This window comes from Falco biarmicus, chromosome W (assembly GCF_023638135.1).
Source record: "Falco biarmicus isolate bFalBia1 chromosome W, bFalBia1.pri, whole genome shotgun sequence".
NCBI classification, from domain to species: Eukaryota; Metazoa; Chordata; class Aves; order Falconiformes; family Falconidae; genus Falco; species Falco biarmicus.
The window spans coordinates 6,196,552-6,218,889 of NC_079310.1; the positions used below are offsets into that span (position 1 = coordinate 6,196,552).

The window sequence follows — 22,338 nt, forward strand, 5'->3', positions numbered from 1 at the left end:
GCTTTTGGTGTAGCCACTGTGAACACAGAGAAGATCAAACAGCTATCATCTACCCTGCCTGGCCTCTCAGAAGATCCCTTCATTGTGGAATTGCTGCAAGTTGAGGAACAGCAGGTGCCAATTGCTACCAGGACGGTGCACCAGCAGCAATATCGCACAAACCGAGACTCCCTGGCTCCAATCGGTGAGATGATTCATCAACTGGAGAGCCGAGGAGTCATCAGCAAGACTCACTCACCATTTAATAGTCCCATATGGCCAGTGCAAATGTCTGATGGAGGGTGGAGGTTAACAGTAGACTATTGTGGCCTGAACAAAGTGATGCCACCACTGAGTGCTGCTGTACCAGACATGTTAGAGCTCCGGTATGAACTGGAGTCGAAGGCAGCCAAGTGATATGCTATAATTGACATTGCCAATGTGGTTTTTTCAAATTCCTTTGGCAGCAGAGTGCAGGCCACATTTTGCTTTCACGTGGAGGGGTGTCCAATACACCTGGAATCGACTGCCCCAGGGGTGGAAGCACAGCCCTACTATTTGCCATGGACTAATCCAAACTGCACTGGAAAAGGGTGATGCCCCTGAACATCTACAATACATCGATGACATCATCATGTGGGGCAACAAGGCAGAAGAATTGTTTGAGAAAGGAAAAAGAGTAACACAGATTCTTCCGAAAGCTGGTTTTGCCATAAAGAAAAGCAAGGTCAAGGGACCTGCACAGGGGGTTCAGTTCTTGGGAATAAAATGGCAGGATGGACGCTGTCATGTGCCTATGGGTGTGGTCAACAAGATAGCAACTATGTCTCCACCAGCTAACAAGAAGGAAACACAAGCTTTCCTAGGCCTTGTGGGGTTCTGAAGAATGCATACTCCAGGTTATAGTCAGCTTGTGAGCCCTCTCTATTGAGTAACCTGAAAGAAGAACTGTTTGGAGTGAGGTCCTGAGCAACAACAAGCCTTTGAGCATGTCAAACAGGAAATGGCTCATGCGGTAGCTCTTGGGCCTGTCTGGACAGGACCAGCTGCTCAGAATGTACTCTACACTGCAGCTGGGGAGCATGGTCTCACCTGGAGCCTCTGGCAGAAAGCATCAGGAGAAACCCAAGGTGGACCATGAGGGTTATGGAGCCGGGGGTATCTATCAGAAGCCTACGTCCTCGTTTCAGCTGGGATGGACTTAATTATCTTCTTAGGAGCTAGTAAGGTGCTGTGCTCTGACTTTGATGTGAGACTTTTCAGTTCCTCAGGCCTTAATAGCAAAAAGGCTGGAGGGGCACAAGGAATTGGGAGGGGACACAGCCAGGTCAGCTGACCCAAACTAGCCAAAGAGATATTCCATACCACGGGATGTCATGCTCAGTATACATACCTGGAGGTTGGCTGGGGCAGGCAGATTGTTGCTCAGGGACTGGCTGGGCATTGGTCAGCAGGTGGTGAGCAGTTACATTGTGCACCACGTGTTTCTTTTTTCCTTTCTCTCCGGATCTTATTCTTTCCCTTCCCCTTTTCATTATAACTGTTATTGTCACCATTGTTATTATTGTTCTTTCATTTTTATTCTATTTCAATTATTAAATTGTTCTTATCCCAACCTTCAAGTTTCACATTCCTTTCCAACTCTCCTCCCCATCCCTCTGGGTGAAGGGGGAGCGAGCGAGTGGCTGCGTGGTAATTAATTAGCAGCCAGGGTTAAACCACAACAGTCCTCTGCACCCCAACTGAAAAAGAGATACTAGCAGCATATGAGGGCGTTTGAGTCGCTTCAGAAGTTATTGGTACAGAAGCACATTTCCTTTTGTCACTGCACTTGCCTGTGCTATACTGAATGTTCAAAGGAAACATCCCTTCTACACATCACGCAACCAGCGCTACATGGAGTAAGTGGGTAGCGTTGATCACATAACGAGCTTGACTGGGGAAACCCAGCTGCCCAGGAATGTTGGAAGAGATCATGGACTGGCCAGAAGGCAGAGATTTTGCAGCATTGTCTGAGGAGGTGGTTCGTACCCAAGAGGCACCACCATATAATGAATTACCAGAAGATGAAAGGCGTTATACTTTGTTTACTGATGGATCCTGTCGCGTGGTAGGAAACCATGGGAAGTGGAAAGCTGCTGTGTGGAGTCTCACACAAGTTGTTGAAGCCACTGAAGGAGAAGGGGAGTCAAGTCAGTTTGCAGAAGTGAAAGTCATCCAACTAGCCCTAGACATTGTTGAACAAGAAAAGCGGCCAGTGCTCTTATCTCTACACTGACTCCTGGGTGGTGGCTAACGCCCTGTGGGATTGGCTACAGCAGTAGAAGATGACCAATTGGCAGGGCAGGGGTAAACCCATCTGGGCTGCTGCACTGTGGCAGGACATCACTGCCCAGGTAAAAATCACGACTCTAAAGGTACATCATGTAGATGCTCATATGCCCAAAGGCTGTGTCACTGAGGAACATCGACACAATGAACAGGTAGACAAGGCTGCCAAAATTGAAGTAGCTCAGGTACACATGGACTGGGAGTGTAAGGGTGAGCTATTTGTCACTTGATGGGCTCACAAAACATCAGGACATTTTGGGAGAGATGCAACATACAGATGGGCTCGTGATCAAGGAGTGGACCTGACCATGGCCGCCATCACACAGGTCATTCATGAATGTGAAACATGCACTGCAGTCAAGCGAGCTACACAATTAAAATCTCCCTGGAATAGAGGGTGGTGTCTGGGTTTTTGATATGGTGAGGCCTGGCAAATTTACTACATTGGATCACTGCCATGAACACACCAAGGCAAGCGCTATATACTCACCATGGTGGAAGCAACTACTGGGTGGCTAGAAATATACCCTGCAAACCATGCCACTGCCCAAAACATCGTCTTAGGCCTTGAAAGACAAATTTTGTGGCGGCAGGGTACTCCAGAACGAATTGCATCAGACAATGGAACTCATTTCCAAAATAACCTTATAAACCCCTGGGCAAAGAAACACAGCATCAAATGCATGTATCACATCCCTTATTACCTCCAAGCCTCTGGAAAGACTGAGACATATAGACTCTCAAAGACTATGTTGAGAGCCTTGGGCAATGGGGCATGGAAGCGTTGGGATACAAATTTAGCAGAAGCCACTTGGCTGGTTAACACCAGAGGATCTGCTAACCGTCCTGGTCCTGCCCAAACAAAACCCCTACATACTGTGGGAGCAGATAAGGTCCCCATAGTGCACATAGGGAAGTGGCTGGGGAAGGCGGTGTGGATTGCTCCTCCCATGGGAAAAGGCAAACCCATTTGTGGGATTGTCTATACTCAGGGACCTGGGTATACTTGGTGGGTAATGCAGAAGGATGGGGAGACCCAGTGTGTGCCTTAAGGAGATTTAACCTTGGGGGAAAAATAATCTGTGATGTGAGTTTTATGCTCTGGAAGTAATGTAGCAGGAGTGACTTGAACTGCCAAAGAATGAGATTAGCAAGGAACCAGAAAAGTGCAACAATGACCCAAACCAAGCCGGTGCTGGTGCCCAACAATCAAACATACTGCTTCTCCTGTCCTGAGTACCCATCTTGACAGATGGGGCCAAAGTCATAGCCTCTTGTGAACATCTGAAGGAGTAGAGGAAGCTCATGGAATGGAAGAGTGATATCTCTATCTGTTAAAGGACAAGGGACAGTAGTTAATGAGAATGTATAAATCTGTATGTTGGGTATAAAGATGGTTTAGGTATGTAGTTTCAGTTGTAAGTGTTGGTAAGAAGGAATTTCAGTAGTGAGAATTAAATACAATGGAATGGTTAGAAGATATATATATATGTATTAAGTTACGTGGGACCTAAGCATGATGCAAATGGTATGGAATAAGGGTTGGAGATTATATTGGGTCTGGCTGAGCCCCATAGAAGCTCTCCTAGTGCTGTGCTTTGTATGGGTAGCTAGAAAGGTGGCTACTGCTGAGCAGTGTTAACACAGCATCAAGGCTGTCATTCCAAAATTCGCCCCTTCACCAGTAGGCTGGGGGTGAGCAAGGTCTTGGGAGGGGACATAGACAGGACAGCTGACCCAATGTGACATTCCACACCATATGACATCTCAGCAATAAAAGCCAAGAGAAAGGAGGAGGTAGGGGGGGGACATTCATTATTTACGTTTGTCTTCTGGAGCAACCACTACACTTACTGAAGCCCTGCTTTCCAAGAAGTGGCCAAATGTCACCTGCTGATGGGAAGTAGAGAATAACATCTTTTAGTTTTCTTTTGTTTCCACATGCATGACCTTTGATATTGTTCTATTAAGCTACCTTTATCTTGACCCACAAGTGTGTTTTTTCATCTAAAAACCCCACCTTTTTTCCACCTTGGCTCATCTGGAAAATTGATAGATTTGGTTCATTTTGAATGACAAAACACTCATGTCCCTAGGCCCCATTTCCTCCCAGCACCTCTGCAGGCCTTCAATGTCATGTCACCCTGCAACAGACATGCTGCAGAACAGCCTACAGAAACTCTGGTTCTGCAAGCTGATAGCTGATACCTGGGACAGGCAGAGAAGGAACAGAAGATCAATTTTTGCTCCTGGTATTGCTGAAAACTATAATTCAAATACAAATGCACTTCTGAGAACTCCTGCACTTCAGGCTTGATGTACAGTACCTCTGGGGCATCTATCCCTAGGCTCCAATGAGTACAGCTTAAAATTACCATATTCATCTGCGTATAAAGTGTCATTAGGCTTTTATTTTTATAAAATAAGATCAACCCAGGCCAGGGCCAGGCTCTGCAGATAAAGTAGTAGCTTATTTTTTATAAATATTAATATTTTTTAATTACAAATAGTCCTCACTCCAGGTAATGTAACTGACAAAAATATCTGCAGACACGCAGCCCCTAGGCTTTCATAGAAAGCCCATGAGCAACCACTCTATAATAAAGGAATCCTATCTCACAGCAATGTAGGGGAGGGAGCACATGGCCAAGATAGCCTGAATATGGGGAGAGAGTCATTTGGAGTAAATGCAATAAAAAAAAAAGATTTCACAAACCCTTCACGTAAAGGATCAAGGAGGTTAAAGCAAAAAGCTAGTTCAAAAAGATGTACAAGATTGCTGGAGACCAACAGAAAATTCCACCAAAAAATAGCTTGCATTTATATCAGAATTCAATGGCATAATACAATTTAGCTGTTAAACAAGGGAAAGAAGTGAAAATCTGTGTAAATATCAGCATTTAGAGAGGTGTCATTAGCTCCAGAGACCAGCATAATTCCCATGAAGTCCTGACGGAAGGGGGCCTCCTGCCACAAAGAGCTTTGTTCCAGACAAGTCGTAGCAGTGGGTGTAAACAGCATTTGGGAAGAAATTTATGTCAGAAAAATAATTCCTCCAGGTTTCATCATGATTCTGTTAAAGAAAAGTTTGGATTGTTATTGTTGCCAAACAAACTTAAAACCTTGTTTCACAAAAGCAGAAGGTAGCTTCCAGAGTCTAAGAAGGGATCTTTTCTGTTAATACTCCCTGAAGCTTCAGACAGATCAACTTGAAGATTTGTCCTAAAGCTTTTTCTGAGGACATTTGGGCCAAACATTGGAGGGAGGAGGTGAAAGGTAGGGAAAGTATCAAGTTTCATTAGTTTTTAAAGTTACATCACAGTAACACAAAAGATAAGAGAGAATAGACAAAGCCATTAACTGCTTTATAACAACATATAGGAAATCAAACTCAAGTGCCTGCCACAGCATTACCTCAGGAAGCCAGTTTCTAAAGTTTCACACAATTAAATCTTGGAGTACCATGTAAGAGTACTACATTTTTAAAGGAAGACAATGTATTTTGTGTTTGAGGTTCTGAAAACTAGAAGTTATATTACATTCTAAAATATGAAGATCTAGAAATTAGTTCATTTCCGAATCAGTGCATAAGTAGCCAGAATGCCTTATGCTCAAGCAACCAACTTTGATAAAGCTTTTGTAGAAGCAATTCTACATCGCTTGTTGCTTTTCCTGGTTATAGTTATTGGTTACATGATCACAGTTTTGCTGGGACACATTTCATACAATAGCTCCCATTACTACTAAAATAACCAGTTTGAGCCCTATGGCACTCCTGTGTAAATTGTCTCCTACAGTCTCAAGCTACTCACCAGCCAGCCTTTCCCAGTAGTCAACTTCAAAACTTCACTTCCTCCCAATTTCTGCTTCTGTCCATAGCAGGCACATAGGGGCTTTTCATCCAGGAACCTCTGGGCTCTGATATCATAAAACAATAAGGAACCTTGCCCTGTTCCCACTGTGATGATGTGCTCGTAGAAGCTCGCTGATCGTATACCTGTCAAACAGAGAAGGGACATACAACACAGTAAGGAAGATAGATGCTTTGGCTCTGCAGTGCTGCTTGCTTGATGTCTAATACTTTTTTTTTTTTTTAAGAGGAACTACCTACTAGTATTCTCCACAACACCCAAGTTTCTCCACTGCTCTGAAGCAATACAGATAAATCCCATTGATACCATTGAAACAGCAGCTTTAATTACACATACTACTTTCTCTTCTCCTCTGCGGTCATCAGCTACACTGATGGTGCATAGTAAGAAGCTTCATTCTCAGCAGGCCCCAGCTCTGCCAGATAAGCAAAGATCATAAGCCATTTAGGATCAAGAGCAGCTGTGTTCTGTCTGCCACAAGCCTCTAAGCAAATACACCATGAGTACATGGCAGAGGAAAGAACATGACATTGGTTTCCTCCATGAGCTCACACCCTACCTAGCTAGCTGCCAAGCTGTGATAAATGACCATGCGAGAAAAATTACTGTCCCAGCTGCCCACCAAGTGCATTTTGCTGATCAACAGGCTAGCTGTAAGCAAGTATAACCATACTAATCACTAGTCACTTTGCTGTTAACTTAGATCAGGCTCTAAATATTTTTGAAGCTATCCCTGCTCAAATATTCTCACACAAGCACACCTTATTCTGTAGCTGGCACTTTTAGTACTTCACCCAGCAATGAAACCAGACTAAAAATCCTATAAGCAAAGCATCATCATGTTACAGCAGCACATGGGAAGCTAGTTCCCAGTCCAAATAAAACATTCTAGCACAATTCAGTTATGCCACTGAGTAAAAGGAGTATGTTTTGTTTTCACAAAATCTAAATCTGAAGCCTCAGCCAAACATGGATCCCTTGGAAATAGTTTTGTGGAGATTCTGTATGTAGAAATTTGCATTCCTTTGTAGGAATTTTTAGAGGTGCTGCACCACTCCAAGTCCCAGCAAGATCAAGAGAAAGTTGAAACACTCAGTATCTTGGGAATATTACTTAAATGCCTCCATCACCATGCCAAAAAAAAAATATAAAATCCACCTACTATACAGATCAGAAACCAGCATTGAACAAAAGCTTTCTCCAGACATGAACTAGTGCCCTAGAGATACTACCTACACATAGATCGTTTCCCCAGCAGGGATGATCACATACTCGAGGCAGCAGCTTTCAGCCACCAGCCACCACTGGGCACTGCACTCCAGCATCTTGGTACTTCTTCCCTATAATTCTCAAGGGTGACAGTGTCAGGACCTCCACAGAGCCCTCACTGACAGCAGGTCAGGACAAGGACCATTGCTAGTAAGATGTTCAGGTAAATTAATATGAGCTAGTGAAGCACCTTCTCTCATGTTACAGAAGCTTCTCCTGTATCTGAAAGAAGCAGACCCTGACACATTTATCTAGACAGCACTGTTAAACTCCAGTAACCACATAAATAAAATTTTCCTAATCCTTGCCTATTTGCATTCTCTTTTGATAACTTCTTCAGTGAGGAGATGGATGCCTAGAGTCAAGTTAAGTAAGGACTGCAACTTATTAGTCTGGGATTAACATGGTTTTAAAATGAGCATCACAGCACAGTGCCTTCTCATGCTTGAAAATAAAGGGTATGGAAAGATGTTTATGGGACCATGAACCCTGCAAGCCCTCAGGCTTGGCCCTGGTGATAAAGTTCAATTGGACATACTGCATCCACATCAGAAGAGGAAAACAGCACTTAAATCTGCAATTTTTTTTGGTTTGGTTTTTTTTTTTTTGAGAGTGAGCTTTTGTATATGTAAAGCAAGTAAATACACATTGAAAACTAAGTCTCACTCGTGGCTTTAAAATTACAAAACAAGCATTCACTCACAGCACAGACTCCCAATATGATAGCACGGAGCAGACAACATGCTTCCCCCACACACAGAGAAAAATGCCAGAATAGACAGTATTAATACCAGTACGAAGACTGGATTTGTTTTGAGATGAAGTAAAACAGAATAAGGCATAGTAAAAAGTAAGTAAAATGCATACTTTTAAAAGTTCAGTAGTATTTGGATGGTATACTACTTAGTTGATCATAAAAGCACTAATATTGTCTATCGGTAGATTTCAGAATTGCTTTTAAGTTTGGTTTGTTAGTTGCTCGAGGAATATTGTCATAAAAGCAAAACCTATTACTAATGATTTGGTCACTGTTATATGAAAACCCCTTCCTATTTATTAAAAGCTTATCTTACTGCAGTCTTCATAGCTACTTGAAGCACCCTTTGACAAGTTTCTTACCACTGCCTCGTTCTTTGGAACAGACTGATTTAACATTGTGAGAAGGCTGCCTGGGATCCAGGAAGGAGACGTGCCTGTGATCCTACTGCATACACTGACCACTCCTGACTGTAAGCCAAACACACATTCTCCCTGCAGTATGGCAACTTTGTGGAAAGTAACTGGAAACAGAGGAAAGACAAATTAATGCATGAGAGGGAGAAGGAAAAAAAAAAAACCCAATGCAAAACTGTTGCGACGGAGGGAAGACACAGTCGCTCAATATGAGTGATCAGCAGACTTCGTTTATTGTCTCTTACAGTCACCTTTTATGCCTTCTTATAATTAGCTCATACATATTACAAAAGTTAAGCTCATTATTGGTTAGTTGCCTAAATACCAAGCCCGCCCCTTGTTTCTCTTCTGTAGTTTTCTGTTCCCACCTGCAACATTCCTTTCCCACCAAAATCTTCCTGTTACTGTGTAACAAGGACAGCCAAAGACAGTGTATTTTGCTTTACTTCAGATAAGCTGAGAGCGATGTGCATTTTTGTCCAGCCAGCTGGACTATGTCTATGTGAACTTTTTCAGCTAGCCAGTTATCCACAATTCCCCCGTTTTTATTTTGGGCGACATAGGCTTGGTTGACCATCTTCAATAACAGCGTTTTAACACAAGAAAACTACATATCTAAGCACTACTAAAACTATTACCATAATGATCAAAAAAAAGAATAATAATAATCCCGTTTGCTATGAGATTGTATCTTTGCTGTCAAAAGTTCAAGTTTTTTATGCATGGTCCTCTGTGTGTGGGATTGGAACAGATGTCGAATAGATTCCAGAACAGGGCCCATCGCAAAGTGCTGGCAAAGCAGCGTTCTCGCATCGAGCTCCTCCAGCGTGCTCTACAGCAGGTTTCACCCAACGGCTGGGAACCCAAATAGTGCCTGAATTGGTAGAAATACAGACATAACCACGCCCCACATAAATCACCTCCACAGGACCTACCCATTGTCCTGTTTTTGCATCCTTATACAGTACTTTCATGTGTGGTGGCCTGGGGGGTTCTGAGCCAGCGTGGTGCCTTATTATAGGCGGCTCATTACTGTCCCCAAACACACACAAATGATTAAGCACAAAAAGGGCTTTCACCACCCTTTCTCTTACATCCTGAATCTCTTTGAACTTTTCTATATAGCGTTTTAGCGTCCCGTTAGCCCGCTCTACAATTGCTTATCCAGTTGGAGAATGAGGGATTGCAGTAACATGTTTAATATTCCACATTTGCATAAAGCGTTTGAGTAGTCCGCTACCATATGCAGGACCGTTATCAGTTTTAATAGTAATAGGTACCCCTAAAACAGCAAAGCAACTAGTTAAATGCCGGCGCACGTCCCGGACCTTTTCCCCGGGCTGTGGTGTGGCCCATAACATATGGCTATAGGTGTCTATAGTAACATGCACATATTTCAATCGACCGAATGCAGGAACATGAGTAACATCCATCTGCCAAACATCATTAGACTGTAGTCCTCGCGGGTTGACCCCGCAACCGAGCCCTAAGCCTGAGTTATGGTGACTACATATAGGGCAAGCCTTCACAATGGCCCGAGCCTCCTCCATAGACTGTTTGTAGGCTCGTGCCAATCCCTTCGCATTTTGATGGAAGATCGAATGGGCTTCTCGGGCTCGACAATGTGGTGCTAATGGGGGTTCAGTAGTGATTGCGACGAGACGATCAGCTCGAGCATTGCCCTCTCCGAGGCCTTCTTCCCACTGGTGGCTTCGAATATGGATCACCGCATACGATTCTGATCTCTGTGCGATTGCACGCTGCAAGCTCACAAGTAGTTCTGTCAAGCGTTGATTCTTTAATTCACGCACGCTTGCATCTTCAATCCGGCTGACTATGCCGGCAACATAGAGAGAATCTGTGACTACATTCAGTGGGACATCTCTCCATCTAATAAATGTCCAGACCACTGCATAGAGTTCTAGCGTCTGTAGAGAATCCTTTGGCTGCGCTTGTAGAATTTGGTGTTGCCACCCTTGCTCATCTTTCCATGTTATGGCAGCGGTCCTAGAGCGTCGACCCGCATCAGTAAAGGCCGTGAGAGCGTGTGGGATAGGCTGGCTGGATCGCTTCGGCTTAACAATCCAGCCCATGTTCTCCATCCACGACAGGATGGGCGATGGGAGTGGTTTCACTATTATCGCTGCTCCATCGTGGAGTAATGCAGCCTGCAGTTCCTCGGAGTTCTGCAAGTACCACTCCAAGTCGATCTGTCTCATCGGCACCCATATCGTGCCAGGAGGAGTGCCATCCACCTGTAAAATACGACAGCGACCTTTCTTGATCAGCTCCGTCAGCGTCGAGATCTTGTCTTGTATTGTGCGTCGTGGTTGCAGTGGGGGAGCTATCCATTCCAATACGATGGTGGAGTACTCCCCTTTCTCCCCCGTTTTTATTTTTTGCTGTGTTAGAGCACCCATGAGGTACTGAGTGCCACACAAGATAGTCAAATCGATGGGTAACCCTACAACACGCCGATGCGTGGAGCGCGTAGTCACCATTGAAGCTATTTGTTGTAACGTTTGTTCTTGCTGTTCAGTAAGCTGTACTGGGGTTGAAGGATCTGTCCCTCTCAACAGGGGGCGTAGTTGATTTAACAGTTCATTGGGGATGCCCACTACAGGCCGGAGCCATTGCAGATCACCGAGCAGTCGTTGGGCGTCGTGAAGGGTTTGGATATCCAAGTGGAGTGACAACTTTTGAGGCTGAATTGTTGTATCAGTGATGCGCCACCCCAGATACTTCCAGGGGCTTGATTCTTGCACCTTTTCGGGTGCTACTACCAATCCCCTAAGCTTGAGTTGTTCAATTAAAACCTGTTTTTGTCGCAAAGAGAAGGGTGTTGGCTGGGCTAACAAGATGTCATCCATATAATGGTAGATTAAAGTCTTAGCCCAGCGTTGTCGCAAAGGTTGTAGTGTGGCAGCAACATAGAGTTGACACAAGGTGGGCGAATTTCTCATTCCTTGCGGGAGGACCGTCCATTCAAAGCGTTGGTCCGGTCCCTCCCGGTTGATCGCGGGTAAGGTAAAGGCAAATCTGTGCTGATCATCTTCATGTAAAGCAATTGTGAAAAAGCAGTCTTTCAAATCTACAATGAGTAAATGCCACCCTTCCGGTATCATAGCTGGGTTGGGTAATCCGGGTTGTAAGGCCCCCATATCATGCATCTGTTTGTTTACCGCTCGCAGATCATGAAGCAATCGATATTTTCCAGACTTTTTCTTGATAACAAAGATGGGGGTATTCCAGGGGCTCGTTGACAGACGCAAATGACCTTGTTGATACTGCTCTTTAACCAGTTCATGCGCCTGTTCTAGACTTTCCCTTTTTAACGGCCACTGCTCTATCCACACTGGTTCCTCTGTCTTCCATCGGAGTGGGATCGGGAAAGTCCAAGCAATGGCCGCCCCTAGAAAGGGAGGTCTGAAGTGAGGACCATCCCCATTTGGGCCAAGATATCGCGGCCAATCAAAGCATGCACCCCCTCAGGCAACGGAATAATTGAGACACAACAGTTTATAACTTTGTCAGCTATAGTCCATCGCAGAAGGGGGGATTTGCGAGCGAGGGTCAATCCCCCCACTCCTGCAACTGTAGCATTGGTCGTACAGGTTGGCCAATGCGCCGGCCATTTGTGTGCACTGATTATAGAGACATCAGCGCCAGTATCCAACAGCGCAGTAATCGAGAGAGTCTGGTCTCCATACTGCACTGTGACCGATCGCCGTGGTCGTTGTTGCAAGCCAATAGTCAATAAAGCCATTTGCCCTGTAGACCCAAAGTTACCTTGTCCTCGAGGTTGTTCTTGCAGTGGTTGGAGGGTGCCTGCAAGATGCGGTAGTGGAATCAGCTGGGCTATCTTGGTCCCGTTAGGTATAAAGAGTGGGGGAAACAGCGTCTGAGCCATAATATGAATTTCTCCGTGAAAGCCCTTATCAATCAGTCCCACCAAAACATTGAGTCCCAACATGGTGGCTGATGAACGCCCGATGAGTAATGCTCCAACAGCTTGTCCGCGTATACAAACTGGGCCTTGTATGCCAGTAGCAAGTTTTGTAGGCTTTGAGTCCAAGAGGGTACAATCTACTGTTGTTGCCAGGTCCAAGCCGAGGCTTCCGCTGGTTGCAGGTCGGAGAGGAAAGGATTTTGTGCTGCTGGGCAGGCAGCCGCTTTTTGTGTCAGCGCGGGGCGGCTCTTCCCGCTGGGTTGCCCGTTTCCCGATCGACGACAAGCAGCTTCATTGTGAGTGTCCGAGCGGCAGTTTCGGCACCATACGGAGTTGGCATTGCAGTCCCGTCTCACGTGTCCGGTGGCACCGCAACGGAAGCACCGTAGACGAGATGGGCCGCGGTCATTTGATCGCCCAGCAAAGGCTTGCAAAGGAGCAAGGGCTGCTAAGACCTGACTCTGGGTAGACTGCGCCTGCTCTTTTAAAGCACTCCCTAGTTCTTTTATTGCCTCGACTAACATAGCCTGGGGCCCGACTGGCACTTGTGCCATTCTTTCCAAAGCTTCTTCTATGGTCCATGTCCCTGGTAGCGTAGCTAGGATGTTACGTGTGGCTGGGTTACAATTCTGTATGGCACACTGCTTTAAAATGGAGCCTTTGAGATAGTCTTGCACCCCAGCCACCTGTATGGCGTTTGCTACCCGATCAATAAATAACCCAAATGGCTCCTCTCTTCCCTGTTTGATTCCCATATAGGAAGGGATTCCCCCGGGCTCCTTTATACGGTCAAGCGCTAGTCTAGCTAGCCTCATCGCTTCCTTTGCCTTATCCGGTCCCATCAGTGCCTGCGCTTCGGTTCTAAAATAGGGTCCTAAACCCATCAGCTCCTGTAGAGTAACCCCATGCAGTGGGTCCCCTGGCTGTCTAACCACTGCTACCGATTCCTGACAAGCAGCCTGCCAATGAGCGTTAAACAGAAGCTGCTGATGTTGGCTCAAGATTAACTTCATTATACTGCGTATGTCACTCGGGAGTAAGATATTAGTTCCCCAAAGATAATCTAACATTTGCCTGGTGGGTTCCCCTTTTAAACCTGACTCACTCACCGTAGCCCGTAGCTGAGTTAATAATTTCCAATCTAAGTTAGTGAGAGAAACCGTGATATTCCCCTGCGCATCTGGCTGTGAATACGTGACCGGGAAAGCCTCATGCACGATTCCCGCGGCAAAATCGCGTTCACCCTCAAGCATAGCACTGTCTGCTATCTGCTTCCAGACCTTTTGCCTATTTTGGGCAACCTGAAGGCATTCTGCAGAAGGATTCGTACATTCCCTACTCTCTACGGGGTTTTTACGGTCTATCTCTTCGCTTACGTCATCATTCCCCGACGGGGGGGGGGGGCTGAGGGATTCAACGAGGGCGGCGACGGGAAGGGCGACTGGTCCCAGCTTCCCGCAGCCCCCTGCTGAACCGTCAGCGTACGCACCGAGGGAGGCAGCGGGCAATCGGGGGGGGAAGCCGATTCCCCCTGCCGTGCGGCTACTGCAGTCCCGCTTGCAACTCCCAGCCGCCCAGAGGCAGCAGCAGCCGCTCTCTGTTCGGCTCGATGTTGCAAAAGGGCATTAGTGACAGCCTGCCACGGTTTCATCAGTTTTTTTGGCAGTTTTATTGTCGGCTATTACTTCGGCAAACAGCGTGTCCCCATAATTACGCCACTCTGCATGCTCGAAAACCGTATCTGGATTCCCAAAATGACCCCTCGCTACCCCATAAGCTAATAACCCTGGTAATTCCTTTTTACAATCTATGCCCCGAATGCTCCGCTTTTCTAAAAAGCCTTTGAGCAAATTATACGCCGCTTGTCTGTTCATACCTCTATTTGTGCACAATTGCAGCCTTTGCAGACTTCGGCGGCGCGTAGCAGGCGGGCCAGCCTCTATAGGTGCTCCCGGGCGCGGGGAAGATATCCCTTTCGCCTCCTGCGCTGCTTACAGGACCGCACTCAACTTCTCCGCCGACCGTGGCTCCCGGACTCCGCTATCGGGTCGCCGGGTCCGGACTCCGCTATCGGGTCGCCGGTCCTATGTCCTCTGGTCCCTGTTCGGGCGCCATTTGTTGCGACGGAGGGAAGACACAGTCGCTCAATATGAGTGATCAGCAGACTTCGTTTATTGTCTCTTACAGTCACCTTTTATGCCTTGTTATAATTAGCTCATACATATTACAAAAGTTAAGCTCATTATCGGTTAGTTGCCTAAATACCAAGCCCGCCCCTAGTTTCTCTTCTGTAGTTATCTGTTCCCACCTGCAATATTCTTTTCCCACCAAAATCTTCCTGTTATTGTGTAACAAGGACAGCCAAAGACAGTGTATTTTGCTTTACTTCAGATAAGCTGAGAGCGATGTGCATTTTTGTCCAGCCAGCTGGACTATGTCTATGTGAACTTTTTCAGCTAGCCAGTTATCCACACAAAACACTAATGGAACAATTCTGTAAGATATGTTCAAGAAAGTTGTGGTGGGGAAAAAAACACCACAACCAAAATGCAGCTATAAAACAAGTTCATCACGACAATAGAACTTTAAGAGAAAAGCAACAACCTGATCCAGAGAAAAAAAATCTGAAGGAGATGGGATGCCTTATCTGAACCAAGCTGAGATGATAAAGGCTGAAGCCAAGTATTATGCAAAGAACAATAGATATTTTAGTAAGTTGTTTTACATATAAGGTGCTGTTATTTCTTCAGGAGGTATACACAGACATCAGCTCTCAGCTGAAAAAAGCTTACTTCATACATTAGCATAGATATTTCTGGGTTTGATCTGTAATCACACTTAAATAAATGCAACTTCCTTTATGAAGACTATATGAAGTATCCATCATACTCTATGGAACAGTTCACTTCAGCTCACCCAGAACTGGCAGAAATTTAAGAGCACCTCCCACCCTTCAAAATAAGGGGAGTGGAAAATTTATCTCCGCAAGTTTATTTTTTAGGATATTTTGTTTTACATAAAACTTTTAAGTGTTTTACAAACACTGCTGCTCTTTCTTCAAGCATTTAAAGGAGATTAAGAATAGTGAACAGCCTTAACTGCTATGCAATTTTTGAAATTTTACACCAAAACAGAAAAGCACCTTTGATAGTGTGTGCTCTGCTTTCCAAAGATGAAAATACCCATCTAGGGACACAGCTCCCAGCTCCTGTTTAAAAAACAAAAGTTAGTTTCCTCATTATAGATGTGCTTACAAACTCGCACTCTACTAGGCAGGCTACATATTCCAGATTGTACTCCTGCATAATCCTGCACGTGCTTATCAAGCTAAATTTTCATTTTACATTTATCTTGATAGAACACAATATAGCACAGAGGTGCCAGGTAAAATAAGAATTAATAAAACAGTAAATAACCAAAAATAACTTTCAAAAGTATAGATCTTGTTAGACAATCAAATAATGAATTATTAGACAGTACAAGCTGGAGTTGGTAATTCTCTACAGCAGCTTCCACCCTGAAGTAAACATTTATTTCCAGGTACTACTCTACTGAAACAGCTACACGAATTCTCCATCACAGAGGAGTAGTTAAAGCCTGCAGGAGCACTGTGCTTCTGATAGCACACCTGCCTTTGCTTCAGACCTCCTCTGTTCTTTGAGGGCAGAAAGAAGAGTAGGGGTATGAATTGCTACTCCCACTTGTCCCAATACAATTAATCTCTAGTAATAACAAGAGATCAGCATGGGGGAGGTTAATATTTACCGTTTGTCCAAATACCAACAAAATAACACCAAAGCAAGCACTGGTGCCTGCCCTGTGAGTCAGTCACCTCAGTTGCTGAGCAATCCAGTAACAATTAAGCCATCAAAACAGCAACTGACTGAACATTAGCTAGCCATCACAAAAGGTGAAGGAAAGCAGCAAGTGCACTCAAGAGTGGGATTCAAGCTGCAAGAGGTTTTTTGGTGCTTTATCTGCTTTTTGTAAACATTCCTCGTCTGCCCCCCTTAGGATGCAAGTCTAAAATCAAATCCACAGGAAAACAGTTCCTTCTGAAAACACGTGGGGTTTTTTCCCTACTGGACTACAAGCACTTGGGGCAAAAGCAGACATAGCAGATAAAGATGACCATCTCTTATGAGAAAGATGTAAAAGGATCAGGGAAAAACAAAATATTAGACTGCTTCTCTAGTATATTTGATTTAGATTACTACTTTTTCTGATACCTATGGACAGTTTTAGGACTTCTCAACTGTCTTGCTTCTCTTACTGACCTTGTTCTTATTGTTGAAAGCCAATGCTCGGACTTTGCAGTTATCAGGATTGGTGTTCTCCTTGGGGATATCCTTCAGAGCCGTGTGTTATGTGAGCATAGACAGGAACTTGAGAGAGATTATGCCTGGCATCACTTTTGGACAACACATCCTCTGTGACTTCCCAGAGACCCATCGAACCATCCCGGGAACCTGAATAACATTTCACATATACATATGTGACATATATACACACACACACATATACGCATTTTAAAATTAACTTCAATAAACGATAGAATCTGAAAGAAAGGCTACGTTAATTTGATCTAACTGAACACACTGTTGGTGACCACATATTAATTATTATTAACAAAATCATGATTTTACTGAGCTGTAAAGTTCATAACATTGTTAACTCATTGTCAACTGGTTTGTCTACATGGTTTCCAAGCAACTAGATCACCTCATCTGTTTTCAAAATTATTAGGACGCAAACACACAATCCTGTACAACAATCACCATTGGAGATTCACACATAGAATAAACTCAGCGGTGACCAAACAGCCTACATGTTCAGCCTGGCTTACCAAGGCTGAGATTGACAGTCTGTTAAGCCAATACAAAAACCTCCAAGAAAATTCATTTGAATTCACACCAGTTTTGGATCATTTCATTTCTGCCAGTATGCTTATGGCTATGTACACACACAGCTGTTCCTGTTCAGTTCACAATTTGTACCAACTACAATTTGTACCAAATCTATTTTTTTTAAACCCATGCAACCTCATGTAACACAGGAACCGAGACCAAACAAGCAAGAACTCATTTTATTTTCCTACTGAATTTGAAGATATTAATCCAAAACATGAATCAATAAGAGTAACAATACTGGATGAAAATAAAGCTGAGTGTCTTTGGTTCATAGATCAACACAGGCTTAATCTAAGGTCCTATACCCATCCCTTCTTTTGTTTAGGCAACTCACTTCCATCTAAAGTCAGCTCTGACAGATTTGACACGTACCACAATTTCTTCCCTACACAATGTGACTTAGTTGTCTTCTTAAATTCAGATATTGAATTGGAGAGTTGCAAGGATCAACTTTAATATTAAATTCAAAATCAAACTCCAGGACTAGCTTCTTACATTTTGAAAAAAATATTACTGAACTAGCAATTAGAGTGATTTTTATGAGACTTATGATTTGGCACCTGCAGTTTGACATCTCCCTGTACAGAATACTACACTCTGTCAGCACAGAAAGACAGCAGACTACTACAGTAATGCAACAGCGTATTAGTGTTGCTGCCTTTACCCAAGTTAAGTAATATTTTATGAAATTACACTGATTATCAAACTAGTTACTAAGTAGTAACTGACCTTTTCTATTACAGTCTTCTGTATTAACTGCTGTAGTATGTGTTCATATATATATACATGCGTTACTTTACTGATAGCTTGATAAAACAGTTTTCATTAATCAGTCTTTCAAAGGATTTCAGGAAACCAATACTGCTCTGCTATATTCCAAAGTTATTAAATTATAACCAACACCCCTCTCAAAATCCTTGCCTTTAGCTTGCTGTGTTTAGACACCCTCTCATGGCAACACCTACTATAAAGACAATAGTATTCCCTCTAATACTAGGGGAAAAAAAATCAAATCTAGACCAAGGCCCTATAAATAAAACAAAACAAAGCACTGTACAAAGATCAAGAATGGTTTAGTCAAAGTAGTTGCAAGTGGTTTCAAATGCCTTTATAAAGGTGCTTCTCCAAGACCTGTCAAATGCTGTACATCAGTATAAAAGGGGGGGGGGGGGGGAAGGGGAATTGACTTTACCAGTAACAGCCATAGCATCACTGATCCATGCAACTGAAAATATCCAGTCCTTATGTCCATCCTAAAAGAAAAGACAGATTCTGTACCATTATATTCTAGAGTGCTCTCAAATCAAAAGTATTCTTCACTTTGTTTTTTTTATTTATTTTTTACAAACTCAGAAGGACAGAACTACATTAAAAACATACATATAAAAGATTCCAGTATCAAGCTGGAGCATTTTACGTACCTAACAGTAATTTAAAACTTTTTTTATTTTGAAGCGTATAATTAGAGAGCAATTAGGTGATGGAAAAACGGGTCTCAGAATTGAGATCAATTTGTTCTTGGTCAAAGGACTTAGATTTTCCATTTTGAGAACAGCATTCTTTACTTCTGTAAAGTAGCTACATACTTTTATTTCCTCAAATACATATCTCTACCATAAAAAGTAACCAAAACATTATGTTTACAATTTATGACCTGCAGATTAATTTTTCAAGACTATTACTTCAAGAATATTTTCTTCAGCAGGTGAGAAACTTTGAGAGAGAAAAAAGACTATAAGGCTCTAGTTCTGTTTGAAAAGCTGCAGAGTCACAGCAGCATGCAAATTAATAACAACTCATACAAATCTTCAGCCAAGCCTTTCTGCAGCTGGTTATCTGCTGCTGCAGAAACTCTGACCTGACCTCTGCTGTTGTAGTAACATCTATGAAGTCCTAAATCAAAACGGAGAAATGAGAGAGAAGTGCTTACAGAACACCACTATACTCATTTCAGCCTTTCCTTTTTAAGGCTGGCTATTTAAAAAAAAGGTCTCATGATGCTTTAGAAATACAAGCAGTACCATAATCTATCAAACTGCCATAAACCACTGGTTTAGAACTAATTCTCAAAGCCAAGTTCCACTTCTGGAATAATACATACATAAACTGCACTGGAGAAGGTGAAAATTTTAACAAATTGTGTCATCTTTTCAATTTCTCAAGAGCTTTTTTCACTAAAACTAGTTTCAGAGGTCATCACCACAATTAGATTTTAACAGTTAAGATTACTTTTAAGCATTGAAAATGTAACAATCTGAAGTAACGTGAATGAAGGTGAGGAGGAAGAAATCTGACTCAGAACACTGAAAATTGTCTCACATGTTTATGTACTCATATTTAAAATATCTTGTCAAAGGAGACAATCAGGAATGTTTTCAAGCTTTCAGAAATTCACTCTCCACTATAAGACTCCCAAATCTTAACCTTGCCCTGACCTTACACGCTTCAAAGTAGTAATTCTTGTGACAGAATAAACTTCCCCCAAATACTGCCAACTTACGTCTCCCACACAGACAGGATCGAGTGTAGGCAGATGATAAATTGCAAGACTGTTGGGGTTGTCTCCACCTGTGGCCAGCAGGGTCCCTGAGGGGTTGAGCTCAATGGCATGAATACCACATCCCTGCTGATTCACCATGCCAGGTTCATGATCTTTCAGAACAGGAATCTTGGTAATTTGACCAGTCTGGACATCCACTACAAATAACTAGGGGAAAAAATAAAAACAGATGTAAGTCATTATCAAACAGATAAGAAAAACAAGATGGTCAAATATCCTCCCTATTGTGAACTAGCATTCTTTTAAAGTTGGAATCCACAAATGCTGCAAGTATGGCTGAAAAATACATAAATTCCTTCTTAAAACAACTAACAATTACAGTGAATTTTAATCATCATATTTGGTTTTAACAGCAACAGAAGAGAAAATAAATTTATCATGGTAGGTTTCCCATTTAATAAAACCCTCAAATCTAAAAGCTTTTCCCTGTTCAGTTCAATACTACAACAGAACAATATTGTTTTCCAGTTTCCCTGTATGACAGTGAGAAAGAGACCCACCTCAAAACAGCCAGTAAGCCCCAGGGGGGCTTAGCACAAGCCTCTTGGCTCCCAGATAAGATACTGCCCATGAAGTTTTGGCTTTGACAAACTGATACTTTACTAATTTATCTAAATGGAGTTTAGTTTCTGGTGATTGTTGAGGTCTGCAGTGGGTCTGCAGACAAGTTAGTTGACTTCAAAGACTTATCCGTGTACCTTTAAGACAGCCACAAATTGTCAGGTATGTAAACAGGGTGTGAAGAATCGGAACTTTTAGAACCGCAGCATACGGGCACCTACAGCAACAGCAAATAGCAAGCAAGAAGAAGGAAGGACACAAAAGCCTATCAGGGTCTGAAACCTGTGCTGTCTAGGATATATAAATAGTTTGTATAAACAATAAAGGCCATTTTGCTGGAACCCAGCCACGCAGACATACTGTTTTTTTCAGTCTGCCTCAACTTGCGTCACCACACCACTTATCTATAGGATAATGTACTTACGTTTATCTAAAAGTTGGAAAACGTCCAAGGACCCTTATTGCTAACATGACGGATGTACTAATTGTTAAGTCCTTGGATTTATCATCTTTAAAAAGGCTATCTGGACCTAAGTTCCTGTTGTTTATACAACGTGGCAAAGACAAGGACTTAAATCATGGTCACTAGTTTAGCGAGGTATGTTAATGAGTTCCTGGAATTGTAATTAATATGTAAATGATTTCCTGGAAAAATAATTAATAGGTATGAGTTTCTTGTATAAAGAGGGGACTGAAAAATCCCCTTGGTGTGCATGACTTTGGTGGAGCGATCCCCCATGCACCCAGTGCTGCCGAATAAAGATAACCTCCGCTCACTCAAATATTGGTGACTGATTCTTTAAATCAATTTGGCGACCCAGATGGGACCTGCTCTGCTCGGCTGCGGGACCCATTGAGAGCGGGGACTCCCTAGGGTACCCCCGGGGATTTTCCCGGACGGGCTCCTCGTCTCATCTGGACCACCGCAGGAACACACAAGGACTCAATCTTGCGGAGCAAAGGTACTATCTTTATTCAAATATTATATTAATATTATATTTAGAACAGTACTGTTTTGTTCTGGATATTTCTGGTTCTGGGGACCGGTCCATCTATAAAGCTGTCTGTAAGGCATAAGATTTCTGTGTGCTTATGCAGGGTGGCGTATGCCAGGTAGCTAGCACAGCAGGCATACAGCTGATTCTGATCTGGTAATTTATGTTTTAGTCTGAAGATTAAAACATCGTGTAATTTGAAGTCAATCCATATACATAGGATTGATATTCGATTCGGTTCTGGTATTTGTTTCGATATTGAGGTAATATCGGAACCCTTATTCTGTTTTAGTGTTTGTTTCGATATTAAGGTAATATCAGAACTCTGATTCTGTTTTCATATTTGTTTCAATATTAAGGTAATATTGGAAATCCGTGTTTTAGTCGGAAGACTGAAACGTTTGATAATTTGGAGTCAATCCGTGTATACAAGATTAATAATTATAGGATTAATATTAAATATTATACTTACTTTATGTTGGAAATGTGAGAACATTTCTGTATAATATGAATGTTGGTGTGTGAGTACTGTTTTGAGCATCCGAGGGGTGAGTGTAAACCTCTATATGTTTTAAAGTGCATATAGTGTAATAAATTATTGAGTATATGTTGGGGGTTGCTGCTAAAAGAAAAAAATTCGTCTCTGAGCAGTTACTCTGTGCTGTTTTGGCATCAATTTGGCGAGCCAGCCAGGAGAACTCTCCACCAGTGCTGGAATCCAGGGGCCTGGGGACCCTCA

General features: G+C 43.1%; 1 protein-coding gene across 1 annotated transcript; it reads right to left on the reverse strand.

Annotated features, from left to right (window-relative positions):
• Nucleotides 1-3,909: 3,909 nt before the first annotated feature.
• Nucleotides 3,910-22,095, reverse strand: LOC130142123 (DDB1- and CUL4-associated factor 12-like). The gene is given in 10 exon segments (XM_056323565.1): nt 3,910-5,383; nt 6,123-6,307; nt 8,571-8,644; nt 8,646-8,731; nt 15,716-15,781; nt 16,851-16,932; nt 16,934-17,042; nt 18,676-18,736; nt 19,984-20,190; nt 22,072-22,095. Coding segments are annotated over 10 exon segments (1,053 nt in total). The 3' UTR covers nt 3,910-5,224.
• Nucleotides 22,096-22,338: the final 243 nt, after the last annotated feature.